Below are 12,727 nucleotides of genomic sequence, written 5' to 3'. Positions count from 1 at the left end.
CCCGCGCCACACGCAACCCGCGCCCCCGCGCACCCCACGTAACCGCCCAGCGACGCACCGCTGGGCAGTGGCGTGCCAGCTCATTGGCTGGACCCGGCCAGAGCCGGAGCGCCGATGCTTGTTTCCTGGCAACGGCCGAGCGCCGGGGCGGGGTCGCCGACGGCATTCCGAGCGAGGAGTACCGCCTCTTCCCCAGGTCCCGCCCCTTCGTGCTGTAAACCCCGCCCCTCCGAAGGACTCCAGCGTGTCATAGGGAAAGACTTCTGGGGAGGCGGAGGCCCGTAGGGCGGGGGCGGAGCCTGAGGAGGAAAGGTCGAACCAGAGGGCAGAAGGCGGGACCTAAGGAGGGACGCGACTTTAGGAGGCACGGAAAGGCCAAGGGCGGGGCTTAGGAGAGAACAGAGGCCGAAAGACTAGCGTGGAGGGGCGGGGCCAGTGGTCCTGGGCGGTGCTTAGGGTGGAAGAGTGGGCTGGACGGGGCGGAGCTAGCACGAAAGGTAGGTCTGAGGGGAGGAGTCAGTAGGTGCGCGGGGCCTGTGGAAAAGCTGAGCCCACGAGAGGGTTGACTGCAGACTAGGTCGTTTTTGCCCCATCTGCGCGCACGGCTTGGACTGTACCCGGCCGATGACCGCCCCTTCCTAGCTTCCCCAACGCCTGCTGCCCCGTGATCCGCCTTGGACACCGTCTGTTCATTAACTCAAGGAACACGGAGTAAGCACCTCCACACCAGGCAGGATGCCAGCCAGATCAATTAGAACCCATATCTGCCCTCCAAGACCTCAGCCCTTAAGGGAAAGAAGGGCAAAAGGGGCTTAGGGAAACCTTCAGGAGTAAATGATGTCTCAACAGAGAAACAAGCAAGAGTATGGTAAACTAAGAGAAATGAAAGTTTCAGATCAGGTCGGTGGTTTAGTTCGAACTATTACCAATGTTAATTCCCTGGTTTTGATCATTGTACTCTGGTTATATAAGATGATAACAGGGGAATGTGGCTAAGAAGTTTACGGGAACTTTCTGCACCTTTTTTGCAACATTCTGTAAGCCTGAAATTCGCTTAAAATAAAAAGTATTTAAAAAGAAAAAGAATTGGATCAGCCCATACCAAGGCAAGGAAGAATGAACAACAGGTGGGGGAGGTGCTTTGGGAACTACAATCAGTACAGCATGTCTGGAGCCCAGGCAACATGCAGAGGAAACACTAGCGATGAGGCTGAAGACATGAACAGAGGTCAGGAATGGGAGATTTGTATGCCATGTGAAGGAGTTTAGATTTTATCCTTGGGATAACAGAGAACTATAAAGAATTTTATACATGGTCAAATTGGTAAGGCCGAAACTGAAGTAGTAAAGTTACAGAGAAATGGACATGTGGACATTAGAAGGCAGGGCACCAGGGCTTGATGCCTGGATGCATATGAAAGGAAAATAAAAGGATTAAAAACTGATGCTTAGTTTATATAAGTTCATTCACAGGCAAAACACAACTATGGTATTAGAAGTCAGGCTAGTGATTATGCTTGGAAAAGCAAGGACTGGAAGGGGGCAGAGTGGGGTTCTTATGAGTGCTGGTTACATGGGTGTGTTCACTTTATGAAATTCATCAAGCTGTATACTTAGGAAATGTGCACTTTTTTAATATATATGTTTGTTCTGGCTACCATACTGCATAACAAATCATCCCAAACTTAGTAGTGTAAAACAACGACTATTTCTTTATGCTCACAGATTCTGGGAGTTCAACCAAGACACAGCAAGAATGGTGTATCTCTAGTCCATGATGCCTGGGGCCTCATATAAGATACCCGAATGCCTGGGGGGTGACTTGAGGCTGGTGGCTAGTGTAATCTGAGGCTTCTTCACTCTTCTTCACATGTCTGATGCCTGGGCTGGTACAACTCAAAGGCTGAGCTCAGCTGGGACTGTCAAACACAGTACAGAGACATGACTAGTCTTTGTGGCTTGCACTTCTCACAATATGGCAACTAGGTTCCAAGAAGGAGTGGCCTGATGGGGAGCTTCCAGACAGCGAGCATTCCCAAGTGAACCAGAAGGAAGCTGCACAGCCTTTTATGATCCAGCCTTAGAAGTCACTCCTGCTATATTCTATTGGTTGAAACAGTCACAAGGCAGGAGTGTCAAAGAATTTGTGACCATTTTTAAAAACTGCCATAATGTCATACAATAATAATAATAATGATAGTAATAATAATAAATACTAGTGCTAGATGTTTGGCCTGAAAGACCAGAAAGAGGGATTATAAGAGAAAGAACAGATGAAGGAAGATAATGAGCTCAATTATAGACCCAAAGGGCTAAAGGTGACTGTGGTATATCCAAGTAAGGACATCCAGCGAGCAGTTAGTGGTATAGATGGGTCTGCAGCTCAGAGTTTCTGGGAGTCAGTAGATGGGAAAGAAGATCCTGTGGGCGATCAAGATTGGCCAGAGAGAGCCGGGAGCATGGAAAGAGAGGAAGGCCTAGGTCAGGGTCTTAAAAACGCCAACACAGAAAGGATGGACAGACAAGCTTATGAAAAGACTAAGAAAAAATAAACAGAAAACCAAGAAATTATGGTGTCACAGAAGCCATGGGAAAAGAGGATTCCAAAAAAAATAAAATAAAATGTTGTGAACTATAGACATTTCTTCCATGAAACTCTCCAAAAATACATACCTGACCATACCACTTAACTATGCAAAACACTTTGCAGGTCCTCCATTGTTTTAAGATAAATCCCCAGCTTTATAAAATGGCTGAGAAAGCTCTCCCTGGGCTGCCCTCTTGTCCTCCATTCAGCCTCCTTCTGCACCCCCAGCCCCTCACGTTCTCTACAGAAACCAGTTGATGTCTCCCAGTCACCCAGGTTTTTTAAAGTCTCTACGCCTTTGCACACGCTGTGCACTTTGCCTCTGCTGCTCTTCATTCTCCCCTCCCTAGACCTAACTCCTATTCATCCTACAGAACCCAGGCTCAACTGGGACCCTTCTTATAGTGTAACAGCCCTATGTATATCCACCTAATAGAGTACCCATCAAACTGATACGTAACTGCCTAGCTACCCGACTATTTCCCCTACCGAACTCTGAGTTTCTAGAGGGCAGGGGGTGTGTTTCATTCATCTTTTATCCCCAATATTGAGCATAATATTGGCTTGTGTTCCGACTATGACCTGTTGACTGAGAAAAGATGATAGAAGTGAAAGGGACAGCAGGTTGAGGGAGAATTTTCAGGATTTTTTTGTTTGTTTTAGTGTGGGAGAGATTTAAGCATGTTCATAGAAAGGGAAAACTGAAGGAGGTTGGGGATCTAGATAACACATTGAATAGCTGATGGGATCAGGTACTAGAGGTAACAGGAAAGGAATGGGGCAAAACCTCCACATAATGGCCCCCATCACACTCATCCAGTAAGAATGAGGTAAGGTGGGGGGTGCCTGGGTAACTCAGTCAGTTAAGCAGTCCGACTCTTGATTTCGGCTAAGATCAGGATCTCAAGGTCATGAGATCAAGCCCCCAACGGGCTTCATGCTCAGAGAGTCTGCTTGGGATTCTCTCTCTCCTTCTCCCTCTGCTCCTCCCCCTGCCCATGTACACACACACACACACACACACACAGAAACACACACACACAGACACACACACACACACACACGACACACTCTCTCTTTCTAAAATAAATCTTTTTTAAAAAAAATGAGGTAAAGTGGGCATGGACGTAGATAAGGGTGCAGATAATGAAAACAGAGCTCACATTTGATGTGACAAGCTTTGTTTGTCCCTAGAGACTAATTCAGCACCTGACACAAATGAGCCATTCAGTCAATAGTTGTTAAATGAATAAATAATGGGCCCAAGCAGAGAACTTGCACAAAGTAAAACAGAATGACTGTCTGAGCCTATACTGGCAGCCCCCTCTCCTGACTTAGAGGACCCCTAAGTCGTGCAGCTTGGCAGGGTGGGGGAAGAAACAAGGCCCAGCCTTACTTCTGAGGTATGCACCCCCACCTTCTCCAGGGACCTCATTAGAGATGTTTAGCTGGGCAGGTGTAAGCCCAGGCCCTGGGAGACAGGGCGGGGTGCTGGGGCCACACTGCCTCTGCGCCTTCAGTAGGGGCTGGCCCTGGTTGTGTTGCTAAGAGCTTCAGAAGTCAGAGGCAGAGGAGTCACAGCGGGAGACCAAGGGCAGCCTCTTCCAGACAGGCAGGCAGGCACCATAGGCAGAGGCCCTGGATACTCCACATCCAGGCACCAGGCCACGGAAGCATGAGCCAGGACAGCAAAGTGAAGACGACGGAGTCCAGCCCCTCTGCCCCAACCAAGACCAGGTGAGAGATCCTGGTCCCCCTGCATCCAATCTGTCCACCTGACTGGATGGAGCGTGATTCTTCTTGATGTCCCCGGTGACAAACTCAACAATGAATGTCTGGTGAAAAAAGTGAAACCCTGCTTCTCCTCTTCCTTCCACAGGAAGTCACTGCCTGTCCTAGACCCATCTGGGGATTACTACTACTGGTGGCTAAACACGATGGTCTTCCCAGTAATGTATAACCTCATCATCATCGTGTGCAGGTTCGGAAGGATGCTGAAAGAAGGGCCTTAAGCAGAGATAAGGGCTCAAGGGTCAGGCCAAGGAAAGGGGCAGGCCCTTGGGCCAGGCCGGAAGGAGGGGTAGCACGGAAGAGAGGGCCCAGGGCAGAGTGCTGAGTGCCTTGGGGAGATTGCCTTGCACAGAGGGTGCTCTTGAACCAATCTCTTCTGTCCCCGCCACACAGAGCCTGCTTTCCTGACTTGCAGCACAGTTATCTGGTGGCCTGGTTAGTGCTGGACTACACAAGTGACCTGCTATACCTACTGGATATCGTGGTACACTTCCACACAGGTCAGTGAGCCCAAGGCTGACCCTTTGTTCCATGTTACCTTCCTAAAGAGGGCCTCTTAGTCACAAGGAAGTGACTCTCTCCTTGAGAGCACTTTCACATGTCTCCATGCTTCACAACACCCCTGTGCCCATTCCAGAAACCCTGGAGCAAGGTTATGCCCACCCCCACCCTGTCCCCATGTCTGTCTCCCTGTCCTACCCTGGCCTGCCCACCCTCACCCTTATTACAGCAGCAGGCAGGTGGCCTGATTCAGCCCCATACCTGACCCCTTCTCATCGTTGACCCCAGCCTGTCTCCGCCTCCCCATCCCCAGGATTCTTGGACCAGGGCATCCTGGTGGAGGACAAGGGCAGGATTTCAAGTCACTATGTTTGCACCTGGAGCTTCTTCTTGGACCTGGTTTCCCTCATGCCCACAGATGTGGCCTATGTGTGGCTGGGCCCACACACCCCCATGCTGAGGCTGAACCGCTTTCTGCGTGTGCCCCGCCTCTTTGAGGCCTTTGACCGCACAGAGACCCGCACAGCTTACCCAAACATCTTTCGCATCACCAAGCTGATGCTCTACATTTTTGTTGTTATCCATTGGAACAGCTGCCTATACTTTGCCCTGTCCCGGTACCTGGGCTTCGGGCGTGACGCCTGGGTGTACCCTGACCCCACACAGCCTGGCTTTGAGCGTCTGCGGCGCCAGTACCTCTACAGCTTTTACTTCTCCACACTGATCCTGACCACCGTGGGCGATATACCGCTGCCCGCGCGGGAGGAAGAGTACCTCTTCATGGTGGGCGACTTCCTGCTGGCTGTCATGGGTTTTGCCACCATCATGGGGAGCATGAGCTCTGTCATCTACAACATGAACACTGCAGATGCAGCTTTCTACCCGGACCACGCACTGGTGAAGAAGTACATGAAGCAGCAGAATGTCAACTGCCAGCTGGAGCGGCGAGTTATTGACTGGTGAGGATGCTGGGGCCCCAGACCAGGACACGGAGAGGTAGTCTGGATAAAGCCTGAGGAAGGTGGTTGGGTCCTTATTGCCTAGCGGACCAGGCAGGGCAACTAGGGCATGGCATTCATCGGGGTGGGGGGGTTGCTGGGTGGGGCTTAGAAAAGAATGTCTTCTACCAGTTGCATCTGGACTTAGGGGGCTGGGTTGGATAAGAGATTGATAGGGAGAGGAACTCATACCCAAGGAAGGATAACCTGGAATAAAAACTGCCACTGCCTGGGGGGGCTCAGAAGGCCCTGGAAGGGGTAAAGGGAGAAGAGCCATACTTCCCATGGGATGGCCAACAAGATGGTTGACTATGTCATACGTGTCCATACAATAGGATGAACAAAAGGAAATGTCAGCAAGTTAGGAGCTAAAGCAGAGGGCCTCTAGATACAGGGTTCAATGATTGAAGTAGGTATCAGTGGGATGCGATGAGGCGTTGCTGAATGGTGGAGGGGGGGTAAACTTGACAGTGGATAAAGGGTGTCTTATTCATTGTAAACTGGTGGAGGCTTTCAGGCCCTGGGTCGGGAAGAAGAGGTCAAAACATATCTGTGAAGTGATCCTGGAGTGAAGATATTCATCAGCCAACTATCCAGTGTTCCCATGACCCCTGTGAGATCTCAGGGTGATTGGGTCCTTGGCCGAAGCTTAGCTGAACCCTGATGGAAGGAATAGAGGCAGGCATTAGGGGGCTGGTGAGGAACTACTATTGCCCTTGCCCCCAGGTACCAGCACCTGCAGATCAACAAGGAGATGGCCAACGAGGTAGCCATCTTACAGCACTTGCCTGAGCGGTTGCGGGCAGAAGTGGCTGTGTCCGTACACCTGTCTACTCTGAGCCGGGTGCAGATCTTCCAGAACTGTGAGGCCAGCCTGCTGGAGGAGCTGGTGCTGAAGCTGCAGCCCCAGACCTATTCACCAGGCGAATACGTCTGCCGCAAGGGGGACGTTGGCCGGGAGATGTACATCATCCGTGAGGGTCAGTTGGCCGTGGTGGCAGATGATGGCGTCACACAGTATGCTGTGCTCGGTGCGGGGCTCTACTTTGGGGAGATCAGCATCATCAACATCAAAGGTGGGCACCTCAGCGTTTGTTCCAGGACAGGGCTGGTGGGTGGGACAGCAGAACCCTCTACTGAGACCAGATGGTACTTCAGGGCCTACAGGCTACAGAAACCTGGCCCTGACCTGAGTCACTAGAGGGTTTACAAGAGAAGCAGGACATGGAGGGCCTGTCCCCTGAGAAGAAGCTGAGCCAAGGTTAGTGTACAGTGTGGCTTCTTGGGAAGAGGAGGTAGATCTGCTCTGTGGTGTCAACCCGAGATAACAACAGATCAGTGGAAAGTGACAGAAATGATAAGAATAAGAATAGATAACATTTATTGCACACTAACTACATGCCACGTTCAAAGTGCTTCACATGTACCAACTCACTCAATTCTCACCGTAACTCAGTACTATTATCTGTACTTTCACGGTGAGGAAATTGGGGGACAGAGATGTTTGGGAAACTGTCCAAGGGCATCGAGGTAATAAGGACACACACTTGGAGTCAGTAAAAGGAACTTTCTCACAGCCAAGGGGAAAGGAGGGTAGAGGAAGGCATTGCCATTCACTCCACCAACTCCAGGCCAGGCCAGGTGCTGCACACTGGCTCATTGATTTCTTTTATCCGCCTGTGCAGTAGGCGTTGTTGGCATGCCTCATCACAGGCAAAGGCACTGAGGCTCCAGGAGATGGAAGAACATGGCAAGGGGGTGGGGGGCGGCGGGTAGCGCACTGTCACTGACCGAAGCCACACAGGCTGTCAGCCTGGGGATCTCACTCTCTAACTAGTTCCAAAGGCCTCACATCTGTCCTCCAAAGGACCCTGCAAGCTCCACTTCCTGGATGCGGTCAGCTGCTGTCTACATGATTTTGGACAAGTCATTTCCCTTTTTGAGGCCTCAGTTTTCTCATCTCTCCGACAGGGGTGATTTTAAGCACCCAAAGAGTTATCTGTGAGGATCAGAGGCACTCTGTGGGGAAGGCCTCAGGGCGGTGTCTGGTGCATAGCAAGTGTTCAGCTCCTATGCTCCTTCTGAGTCCTTCTAGCTCTGAGCTTTGCAGCATTCAGCCTAATCAATCTTCCCCACAACCCCGCATCAATATCTTCCTAAAATGTGAATGATACCATACAGCTCCACCACTTAAAATATTTCAGTGTTTTCCCACTGCCCTCAGCATAAGGTCTGAACTCCCTGGCGTCGCTTGCCACACCCAGCCTGCCCCGGCCTCCCCTCCTCCTTCCACTCTCCTCCCACCCTGTCCTTCAGCCACTCTGGACTGCTTACAGTTTGCTCCACCCACCTAACTGGCTCCTGCCCGCATCCCTCTGCTGGGAGGCCACCCTGCCCCTCCCCCTGCCCTTCCCTTCTGACCTCCTGCTCAGTCAGGCATCACTTCCTCCAAGCTAGTCAAAAGTTTCTGCCAGCTTGTGAAGGGCTCTTTACCTATCTCCCCACAACACTGGATGCATACGTCTACACCGCACCAGCTACACTGTTTTGTAACTAACCCGTTAAATGCCTATTGCCTCTAAACTGTGAATTCTTGCAGGCAGATCACTATTACCCACCCAGCACAGGGCCTGGTCCCCAGTTACATTACTGAATGAAAGAATTAATAGAGAGGCCCAAAAGCAGAAATACGGAGATGGGGACTTTCAGGACTGAAAAACCCCCACACCTATCCTAACTGTCCTCCCCTGTGTCTGCCCATGGGCCACAGGGAACATGTCTGGGAACCGCCGCACAGCCAACATCAAGAGTCTGGGGTATTCAGACCTGTTTTGCCTGAGCAAGGAGGACCTGCGGGAAGTCCTGAGTGAGTATCCCCAGGCCCAGGTCGTCATGGAGGAAAAGGGCCGTGAGATCCTGCTCAAAATGAACAAGCTGGACGTAAATGCCGAGGCAGCTGAGATTGCCCTCCAGGAAGCCACAGAGTCCCGGCTACGAGGCCTTGACCAGCAACTCGATGATCTACAGACCAAGTTCGCTCGCCTCCTGGCCGAGCTGGAGTCCAGCGCACTCAAGATCGCTTACCGCATCGAACGGCTCGAGTGGCAGACTCGAGAGTGGCCAATGCCTGAGGACCTGGCTGAAGCCGATGATGAGGGCGAGTCTGGGGAGGGAACTTCTCAGGGTGGAGAGGGCAGGACTGGCCAGGAGGGACCCCCAGACCCAGAGTGACCCCTTCCTAGCCCTAGGATTCCTCCAAGGGAATCCAGAGTTGTAGGAAAACCTGCCTGCAGAAACTCTGCCATCTTGTCTGCTAGGTACAGAGATGGGAGTGAATTGGGGTGTAGATGCTCACCTAGAGGTATAGGAGTATAGCACCCATTTATCCCCCACTCCTCAGCGAGCACGCGCACGCGCGTGCTCACACACACACACACACACACACACACACACACACACGGTTGCATATAAACATACTGCACCTAAGGCTGCATTCCATATAAAATACTCCGCAGTTTCCATTTTCAGAACACATATGCTTGCTCACAAACATAGGTATGTCTTAAACCCATGTAATATATACACATGCATTCATGCACCTCATAAAGACCCATATACTGAGACTCACACACCATAGACGCACAGATGCTCTCCACAGGTGTGCACACACTTGTGAACACACAGAAACACACCCAGAGCCCTCTTCTTCCAAGATATCCTTTAAATGCCTCCCATATGGGAAGTTCACAAATGTAACCTGCAAGTTGCCCCTCAATAAAGTATTTGCTTCCTCAAAAAGCATTTTTGGGAGTGACAGGAAAAGGCGAAGCCAGTGGTGGGCCAGGATGAATTCTGTCTGAATTCTGAGTCACAGGGGCGAGGGGCATGGGCTGTTTAGTAGCTGGTAGGTTTGATTCAAAGGGGCTGGGGTACATGATGAATTGAGAATCAGTGCTGAGCCAAGGCAAAGCTAGGTTATGCATCACACTGTTGTTAAGAGTGCACATGCTTTCATAGATATATTCACATATACACACTGATGATTATATTTCATTCCAGAGTGTGTATCCTTAACTTTGTGAACTCTGGGTGATTTGACCTAGCTTAGTGGACCAGAGCAGACACCTTTCCTCCTTCTTCCTTCCTCTGGCCCAGCCCTGGAGCCAGAGGCTAGGGCTACCCCATGTTCGGGACTGATTTCAAGGGGAGAAGAGCTCATAGGGCCACTCACCTGGCCCTGCCCCATCCTGTCAGTTGTTCAAGCTAGCTTTGGTGCTGCCAGCAATCCAGCCCTCCCTCTATATGGTATTTCAAAATACAGAGGGGCAGATAGAGACTAGGTGGAGTGGAACATCCTGGTTGGGACCAACTGGAGATTAGCGTTTGGGGAGACTTTAAGTAATTTTGGCATACTTGGAGGGAGGCCTGCAGGCTTGGAGCAGAGAAAGTATTGTGGGGTCTCTGGGGAGGAATCTGGTATCATCTCCGAATCACATTCACCCTGGTCACAACTTTAGCTCCTCCAGGGCCTGGCCAGTCTTTGGTCTAAGCTGTGCCAGGTGGCATTTTAAAATGTACCTTGGATTTAATTTATCAATATGACTGAGTGATGACACATAGAGGTCAATGTCATTGAAAGAAGAATTTATTACTGGGGCACCTGGGTGGCTCAGTCCTTAAGCGTCTGCCTTCGGCTCAGGTCTGATCCCAGGGTCCTGGGATCAAGTCCCGTATCGGGCTCCCTGCTCGGCGGGAAGCCTGCTTCTCCCTCTCCCACTCGCCCTGCTTGTGTTCCCCCTCTCACTGTCTCTGTCAAATAAATAAATAAAATCTTTTAAAAAAAAGAATTTACAGTCCTCAAGAGGAAGGGGCACCCCTCCCCATGCAGGGCCACACAGGGAAGCACCATGGTGGTAAGAAAGGAGAAGGAGCAAGGGAAAAACATGGGCAAAAAAACTCTTACTACACGAGTGCTGGAAAGGTTTTAGGTGGGGACATCCCCTACTGGGCAGGAAGCAAAGATTTGGGAGCTTGTGGTTGGAGAGCTTGTAATATGATTTTCAAGAACCCATGAAAGCAAGACCATAGAGGAGATGTAAACAACTCTGGCGATCAGGTTGGCCCATGATTTCACGATGCTAAATCATCAATTACCGAATATCAAGAATGATTCTTACAGGTAGTACAAGAAAATGAAGTGTTGGGCCCTCAGTGCTGTCAGGGCAGGATGAGTGGGAGCATCTGCTGATGTGTAGTCATGGAGACAGTCCCTCAGAACTGGTGGTGTCCTCAAAACCGAACAACCTTTTGGATATGGTGGATGCAGGCGACATAGATGCACCCAGACATGAAAGACTGGGAACAAAACTTCCTCAGCTAGCCATAGCAACTGAGGCTGCGGCTGGAGTCCAGGGCTCAGGAGGTACTACGAGGATCATTACACGTTAATTCATTTAAAAAGATGTGGTTATTTGCAATTTCTTCCTCACAAAATATGAGGGCTGGCACTCAGTCTGTCTTGTTCATCTCTGTCTCCTCAGGGCCAAAACTGTGCCTGACACAGCATGTGTCCTCAGATAGATATTTGGCAACCAAAGAAATAGGAGTTGAAACAGATAAAGGCCCAATGTTGGAGAAATATGCGTCGATTTCTTAAGAGATTCTCCTACCATCTCCGCCCTCAAGTTGTGTTGAGCTAGAATGGGTGGGTATGTTATACAGGCCATTTTTGTGGTACCCGGTGGATTTAGGGAGCTGAGAATAAGTTTTCCATTGGCACAGTGTGCACACCTGTTCCAAGAAAAGGCTCTCTCAGAAGAGGTGGCTCCTGTTACTCCCATAGAATCCTGGTGTACAACACAAGGCCATCTTCCCTGTCCTGGATGCAGAAACAAAACTCTTCTGGGGCCAGAGGTGTGTCTAGCTCTGCCCCTGCAGTTCCAGGATGAGGAGGATTCCTCATGGTGGAGGCAGCTTGCCAGAAGACATCTTGAATATCAGCAACTCCATGCTGGGGTCCTCTAGCGCTGGAGTGACTTCCATCACTGCGTGACAGACACTGTTTTGACAATTTGGGATCAAACTGGATAGAGTTAGGTCAGGTCAGGCAGAATGGGCAGAATGTTAATATTAATATTAGTTACTGTGTATTAAATACTAAGCTAAGTACTTATATATGTGGCAGGAAACTTTATTGAGATACTCATTTAGCTTTTGTCCATTTCATCCCTCCTCCCATCATAAGAAAGTAACTAAATCTTTGTATCTCCTAGACTGACAGCTTTTTTTTTTTTTTTTAAGTAGGCCCCATGCCCAGCACAGAGCCCAACGCGGGCCTCAAACTCACAACCCTGAGATTAAGACCTGCATTGAGATCAAGAGTCAGACACTTAGCCAACTGAGCCACACAGGTGCCCCAAAGCTTTTTGAATTATAGAGTTAAAAACAGAAATTTTCAGAAACTCTCTACCCTAACTTTTGTTTGTGACAACCAGAGGTTCTAAGTGAATTGTGCCTAATTGTCTTTGAGGGCTTAGAGTTGAAGAAGCAGGAGCTTCTGAACCTGAGGAGAGGAGATTCCCCAAGACTAAGGAAAAGAATGGATTTTTGAGTATTATATTCATTTTCTTTTGTGGCCATAACGTGTTTCATATAAACATGAGTTTAACAGCTTAAAACAGAAACCGTTTATAATTTCACAATTCTGTGAGGCAGAAATTCCGGCGCGGTGGGCACAACTGGGCCCTCTGTTCAAGGCCTCCCAGGCCAAAATCAAGGTGTTGAGTGAGTTGGCCTCTTTCCTGGAGGATCTGGGGAAGAAGCTGCTTCCAGGATCATTGAGGTTATTAGA

At 50.0% G+C, this 12,727-nt stretch overlaps 1 protein-coding gene across 1 annotated transcript; it reads left to right on the top strand.

The window, feature by feature from the left end:
- The first annotated feature begins 4,262 nt into the window (after positions 1–4,262).
- On the top strand, positions 4,263–10,680 carry CNGA4 (cyclic nucleotide gated channel subunit alpha 4). Its single transcript, XM_088017502.1, has 6 exons — positions 4,263–4,324; positions 4,467–4,568; positions 4,772–4,878; positions 5,193–5,838; positions 6,604–6,953; positions 8,648–10,680. Exons 1-6 carry the CDS (start codon positions 4,263–4,265, stop codon positions 9,106–9,108), a joined length of 1,728 nt encoding a protein of 575 aa, XP_087873628.1. The 3' UTR covers positions 9,109–10,680.
- The last annotated feature ends 2,047 nt before the right edge of the window (positions 10,681–12,727 follow it).

Source organism: Eumetopias jubatus, unplaced genomic scaffold (assembly GCF_037043125.1).
Source record: "Eumetopias jubatus isolate StellerSeaLion01/CBP00866 unplaced genomic scaffold, mEumJub1_p1.0 scaffold_13, whole genome shotgun sequence".
NCBI classification, from domain to species: domain Eukaryota; kingdom Metazoa; phylum Chordata; class Mammalia; order Carnivora; family Otariidae; genus Eumetopias; species Eumetopias jubatus.
Note: the sequence above shows the minus strand (reverse complement) of the source record. Positions and strands in the feature narration are given on the sequence as shown.

Coding starts and splice junctions, on each gene's coding strand:
- CNGA4 (XM_088017502.1), top strand. CDS start 4,263: ATGAGCCAGGACAGCAAAGTGAAGACGACGGAGTCCAGCCCCTCTGCC. Junction 4,879..5,192: donor CGTGGTACACTTCCACACAG/GTCAGTGAGCCC, acceptor CCCCATCCCCAG/GATTCTTGGACCAGGGCATC. Junction 6,954..8,647: donor CAGCATCATCAACATCAAAG/GTGGGCACCTCA, acceptor CATGGGCCACAG/GGAACATGTCTGGGAACCGC.